Below are 6,808 nucleotides of genomic sequence, written 5' to 3' on the forward strand. Positions count from 1 at the left end.
TGTTTTATCGTTTAAATTTAATTTTATATTGGATTCAATTGATCAATTTTTTTTTTATAAAATTCAGAAATAGTCGATGATATAACAGATGATGTAATAGATGATGTAAGAGGTGACTAATTTATTATGCAAATTTCACCGACCCCTAATTGCATATCCCATCATCCCCTCCCCCGCAGAAAGTGTTAAAGGCACAGTTTGATACCTATTTATGCAAGTGACATCATCATTACTTATACATCATTTGTTGATATGAATAAATTTACATCTAATGGTAATCTACATTTTGTGTTCAACAATTCAATTAGTTTCCTCTCAAGATGCTTTCTGCTTTCATTCTTTTTCGAAGAGTCTTGTGTTTTTTTCTTTCTTTCTTTCTTTCTTTTTTTTTTTAAACTGGTTCGTAAATGATTAAATTTAAATTTTTCTTATTCTTATGTTTTTAACTATTAAATAATTTAATTTTTTTCTTAGAAAAAGTTGGGAAAAAGAAATCGTAAAGACTAACTCGAAAAGCAAACGAAAAAAAAAAGAAAAGAAAAGAAAAAAGAAAGAAAGTAAGAATGATAGAAAAACGAGAAAAAACTAAAAGAAAAGAAAGAAGGAGAGGAAAGCAAAGCAAAAAACGAAACGACAAAACGAAACGAAAGGAAATGAAAAGGAAAGAATGCAAAGCAAAGCAAAGAAAATAACGGAATGAAAAGAAGAAAGAAAAGAGAGAAAAAACGGATATTCAATTGAAAGTGCTTCACATAGTACTGTTTCAAGGATTTAGTGCACTGTTTTCACTGTTTGTGGATTTGCATGATGGCGTTGGAATGTGTCGTAATGAAGTATAATCTATCAACCATAGATAATATCCAAACTTAAGTCTGGATGAGATCGTTTAAGGAATGTGCTCCAACATGACGTGACCACCGATCAGTCGTCATCAATCACAGCAATGCAATGCTAGAGTGCATAGACCACAGGTAGCCCAAGCTCTGTAAATGTACAGGCGGATTTCTAATTTTCGAACTTCTCAAAATATCTTCAAGAAATAACAACAAAACCTCTAAAGTGTCTTGATACTTCTCTTGGCCTATATGTGCGTGTGGACTTAATTTCGGCTTTTCAGTGAGTTTCACTATTATATTGTTCTTATTAAAATGTTTTATATAGTTATTTTAACTGATTTTCAGTTTCCAGTCCTCAAAACTAAGCAATGCTGACTTCCGGTCCAGCGTTGAAATTCCCGGTATAGATGACTGTGACCTTGGCCGTTCCTGTATGTTTTTCTTGTTCTAAATCACATATCATACTGGAATTTAGTTGTTGGATTTTGCGGAGGGAGAAATTAACCCTCAAATCAAAGGAGACGCCTCAAATGTGATATCGAGTCCAAGAAGCGAGCCTGAAATCCTGAAGTTTGATCTCCAATGTTCAAAATTAAAATCAAATCTCAAAAATTAAAGTGTTGTCTGTTTGCATGTAGGTAAACAACGTATTTGTTTACAGAACTAATAGTCATTACAGACACCCAATAGACCTCTTGCATGTGACGTCAAAGCAGCTCACTCGGAGGACAAAACAAAAGAATTTCAATCTCCTGAGTATAGTCCCTTTCACAGTTCCCGGCGCCATCTTGAAATGATAGACCTTTTTTAACACCTTGGACAATCATTCACATGTCTCTATCATTGTAAGCTCACCGTTCGTCTCGCTTCGATGCAAAGGCACGGCTACGTTTCAAAATGGCGCAAGGAACTGTGAAGGGGAATATTGGGATCCTACTCTTTGGTCCCCCAGATTGAGCTGCGTTCCAAAGTGGTACAAGGGGTCTATACCGAACAGATCTGAGTCGCGATGGGGTATTTGCCAATACCCACCACCTAAATCTATAACTGTATGGCTTAGGCTCGAATCAGGAGTTGCTTTTTTTTTTTTTTTTTTTTGCAGCCATCTTGGTTGACGGTAACAAAGCATTCTCCATAAGTTTCTATTGCTAGATCAACCAAGATGGCGGCTGTTTCATTGTTATTCATATCTCATACGTGAGCCGTATGCTCCTGTTTTGGATCGTCATTTTGAACACAACCCTTGTTCGCAGTATGCTATGAACTTCGTATTTCCGCTACGAAAATCACTTAGAAATCAAGTTTATATTTAATAAAAAATGAATTAATCAATTAAATTAAATTAAAAGTAAATACTTTTTGCTAACAAGGATTTATTCAATAATTTTACAATGTCATTTCAGACTTCAATACCAAACTTTACCAATTTACAAAAGGTAAGAATCCCCATGTTATCCCAGACTCTGTACAACTTATAGGAAAAGCTAAATGATAGAGTAATAGGACGTGCCTTTTCCGCTGTACTGATTGGATGTTAAATCAATCTCGTACCCAGAGCCTGCCTTTCTTCTGGCCTGTGACTAAGGGTATGAAGCTTGGGCATGCGTAGAGGCACCCTATGCTTAAATATCTAAAAATAGATTATTTTCTTCTTCTTCTTCTTTTATTTTTATTTTTTATTGCTTATATTATTTTTTATCTAAAATATTAATCCCTAGATATTTTAGGATCCAATAATAAAGTTTCATCCAGCTCTTCTAAAGCAATCATATATTAAAGTGTATATGACACGAAAACATTCCATCATTTAAAATGTATAGTTTGTTAGTAATAATAAATATATCGTAACAAAATTTGTTTCAAAAGCTTATTTCTTGAGATATTTGCGAAAGTTAATCCCAATTTGTGACGTCATTTTGTTGACACGTACTCTAGATTCAGTAGTAATGTACTAAATATAAATTGTAATTCATATAAATTAACAACAAAAAACATATTTCAGTCAGCTTCATTTGATAGCTTACGTAGTACTCTTCCAATGTTGGGAAATTGAAAAGTGTACTACCTGAAATTAAGATTCTACATTCAAACATATTTCATGTATTTGCAACTAAATCTGGAGACTTGTAAACAAAATGACGTCACAACTCGTGCTAAAATGTTTTGAATTTCTAGAGAAATACGTTTTTGGAACAAATTTAACCGTGATATTCTTATTAATGCCAATAAACTACACATTCTTAACATTAATTTTTTTTCGTGTCATGTACACTTTAAGGATTTACTTTATATTATTAAGAGGCCTTGAACTACAAAATCTATGCAAAGCAGCCATGTTGGCGTATAAAAACAATCCAATATGGCGGCGATGATGACTACAATAGGCGAAGAACTAAAGAAAAACCAAAGCAGCCATTTTGGTATGCGTAAACAAGATGGCGGCGTTAACGTAAGAAAGTGAATGATTCAAATGACAAAGACATGGCGGCCATGTTGGTGTACATAACAAGAGAAGCTAACGAAAAAATCTTTTGTTAACGTACACCAACATGGCGGTGATGACGTCACATTGAAACAAACAGAACCAGATTCAAATGACAAAGACATGGCGGCCATGTTGGTGTACATAACAAGAGAAGCTAACGAGAAATCTTTCGTTAACGTACACCAATATGGCGGTCATGACGTCACATTGAAACAAACAGAACCAGATTCAAATGAAAAAGACATGGCGGCCATGTTGGTGCACATAACAAGAGAAGCTAACGAGAAATCTTTTGCTAACGTACATCAACATGGCGGTGATGACGTCACTTGGAAACAAACTGAATTATTCAAATGACAAAATAACAGTCGCCATGTTGGTGTATCTATAACAAGAGAAGATAGGGCGGTGATGACGCCACCAGGGCCCGGTTGTACGAAGCCTGGATAGCGCTATTCAACTGATAAATCTTATCCAGTGGATAAACTTATTGGAAAGCAGCATCGACTTATCCACTTTGTGGCACTATCCAGGCTACGTACAACCGGGCCCAGTTAAATTAACTGAATGTTGTAACTAGTCCCTTTGGGAGTCTAACATTTGCCTGTAATTTTTGTCTACTTTTATCGCACATGACTTTGTAAGCTAGAAGTCCTAATTTTGTCGGACTAAAATCTCCGTAAAATCTTTTAAAAAAATGTACAAGGCCAAAACAGGGAAATAGAAATATCAAAACCATCATAAACCCACGTGACTACAAATATATATATCTTTTGATGATTATGGAAATATTTAAAAATATTAGAATATTATGAATTTTATATTGAAGAATTAACTCTTTAAGGGCGCCTGGCAATTAGTTTGCGAGCACTGCCACGATTTTGAGAGCGTTAGGCATTCTGAGCCAAAAAATCTAAAGGCAAAATGTGCCTTAAAAGATTTAACGCACAAAAAGTCAAATAGTCCCTTGCACAGTTCCCTGCGCAATTTAGGTTCTTTTGCATCGCAGTGAGACGAACGATGAGCTTGCAATGATTGAGACACTTGAATAATTGTCCAAAGTGTTAAGAAAGGTCTGTATCATTGCAAGCTCACCGTTTGTCTCGCTTCGACGCAAAGGCACGGCTACCTTTCAAGATGGCGCAGGGAACTTAGCTTGCGTCACATCCGGAATTTTCTTCGTAAAAAACCAGAAATGGCGTCAATATTTTACTATTTTAATTTCGGTTTAGGTTTGTAATTAAGAACCAAGTGTTAATACTGAGTGGATAAAAATTTGGTAAATTAATCTGGCCATAAAAACTTTTAAATAGCACCCGGAAGTGATACTTTTCTTCCGGTCTTGGATAATGCTACATGTAAACCGGAAATGAATAAAAATATTTTAAATTGGCTATAAAACTAATATATCTTTTTCGTTAGCCTATGGAGCTGCTCGAGGGGAGAGTGGAAGAAAAAGAAAGGCACAGGGACTGGGGACGAGAATCAAGAGCCACCCCTCACCTATCCCCAGTCCCCCTCCCCTTTCCCCGCTCGAACCCTCATTCTGCACCGCTACATAGGCTTTTTACTTATTTGCTAAGAAATTATGTGGGATTATAAAACTATTTGAGATTTTTCTCCATCCGCATATGATCTTGAAGGGGGTTTTGATAGCTCACCGTTGCTAAATCATTCACATTTTTGTGTGCTGTACCACCTCATTGTTTGGCCCTGTACGTTCTTCCCAAGATATACCCTCAGGGTGATTGATATCCTGGGGAAAAAATGAAGATAAAATATTAATACAACTGAAACCTGAGACAACCAGATCTAAGTCAGGGCATGGCTCACTCACAGATTGAACCCCGAAACAACCTCTGGGCTGATCTAAGTCAGGGTATGGCTAACTCACAGATAGAACCCTGGAACAACCACTGGGCTGATCTAAGTCACCACACGGCTAAGAGGGTGATGGTTTTTGAAAAGGGAGTAAAACTGCAGAGAAACCCTTGAAACAAATAAAAGACCAGATCAAATGCTTATGACAAAGTGCATTGTGGTCGAGCTCAGGTACAAACATATTTGTCTCATTTTCCCCCAAGCAAAACCAGAATGCCTCATGTTTATAGAACCCAGAAAATGCCTACTATAAAATGGTCTAGTCATTGTAAACAGGTTCAATAGAGAACACAATGTCTAGGACCTCTAGTTCAGTAGGTGGTCGATTTTTACAGACAGAACTTTACAGAATTTTAAATCTAGGACAAACAAAACTAATGATAGAGTGAATTTGCAATTAAAAATTTACCTGAGCGCTCTGTCTGGGATTCTCTTCTACTCATCCTTGAGGCTAAATGTGGAAACGTTTCTTCCAAAGCTTTGCAGAACTCATCAAAACCTCTTTCTCCCTTGTAATGCAGAACATCCAAGAGACTCTCAGTCTTTTCTCTCCTCGTTCGTCCTATCTCAATATCATCGATCTCTTTATTACTGAGAACCTTGGCTAGGAAAAGCAGAGGGATGATATCGTCTGTGTTTAAATCATTGAGTAAAATATCGCGATTTTCTAGCAGAACTCTTTGATATGGTTGGACTGCGGCCATCTTTCTCCAAGTTCTAAACGGCGTCAGTTCAGAAATGGCTTACCTGTCAATCAATTTATTTAGGACCGATATATTAACCAATCACAGCACGTCGAATTGATCGACAATGCAATCGACAAACAACATAGCAGGGAAATGGCTTTCTTGATAAAATCTTTCTTACTGTGTTTAATTCGTAAAAATGCGCTAAAAATAATAAGGGTCTGATTTTCTGAGCTCCCTTATTCTTGCAGAACCTCTAGGTTTATTCCTTACAGCTAAAATCCTAAACTTTTTTGACAAATTTTCAATCAACTGTAGCTTTGGCAAAAATGCCTGAAGTTTGGTCATGCAAATCGTATACATGAATCACGAAATTTCTATACCTTTATGAATCAATTCTTTTGTATTTATGATTGCTTTTGAATAGTTTCTTTATGAGAGTATTAACTGACAGATTTAAATCAAAGACGCTAGGATTTTTTCCGTTAAAATTTGGGGATAAATTTGGACTTCATAAATAAAACAGGTTGTCTAGGTCTTGAAGTCATAAAAACCTTTTACATGACATATTAAATAAACGCAAACGCATCCTTGGACTCCCAAATCAAATTACTAAAATTTTCTTTCATCATCTTCCAATAATAAACTATTCTTGAGCTAGGCACGAAAAAATCTTCGTATTCTTTGTCCACTTTTAGCACAAAATTTCGTTTGAATTTGATAGATTTTGTCGTCTTTCAGAAATATTATTTACATAAAACGATCCAAAACTTTTGAAAATTTCAACTCTTTTTATACCAAATCCAATTTGTGCCTAAGTGCTCTTCATTATAACAATTTTGAGATCTTTCTCGACTCCTTATAGTATTTCTTTCTCATTAGCTTCTCAATTAACAAATTCTTTCACTCTCACTTCACTT

The 6,808-nt window shown here is 35.7% G+C and overlaps 1 protein-coding gene across 1 annotated transcript; it reads right to left on the reverse strand.

The window, feature by feature from the left end:
* Nucleotides 1–2,192: 2,192 nt before the first annotated feature.
* On the reverse strand, nucleotides 2,193–5,922 carry LOC148913368 (uncharacterized). Its single transcript, XM_089028035.1, has 2 exons — nucleotides 5,612–5,922; nucleotides 2,193–5,077 (listed from the first exon to the last, which is right to left on the reverse strand). The coding sequence occupies exons 1-2, from the start codon at nucleotides 5,904–5,906 to the stop codon at nucleotides 5,061–5,063; spliced, it is 312 nt and encodes a 103-aa protein (XP_088884161.1). The 5' UTR covers nucleotides 5,907–5,922; the 3' UTR covers nucleotides 2,193–5,060.
* Nucleotides 5,923–6,808: the final 886 nt, after the last annotated feature.

This window comes from Actinia tenebrosa, unplaced genomic scaffold, assembly GCF_029948245.1.
Source record: "Actinia tenebrosa isolate PJP-AT-01 unplaced genomic scaffold, QUT_ActTen_1.0 PGA_scaffold0__85_contigs__length_37466705, whole genome shotgun sequence".
Classification (NCBI taxonomy): Eukaryota; Metazoa; Cnidaria; class Anthozoa; order Actiniaria; family Actiniidae; genus Actinia; species Actinia tenebrosa.

Excerpts from the sequence above, each read along its gene's own strand:
- LOC148913368 (XM_089028035.1), bottom strand. The coding sequence starts at position 5,906 with ATGGCCGCAGTCCAACCATATCAAAGAGTTCTGCTAGAAAATCGCGAT.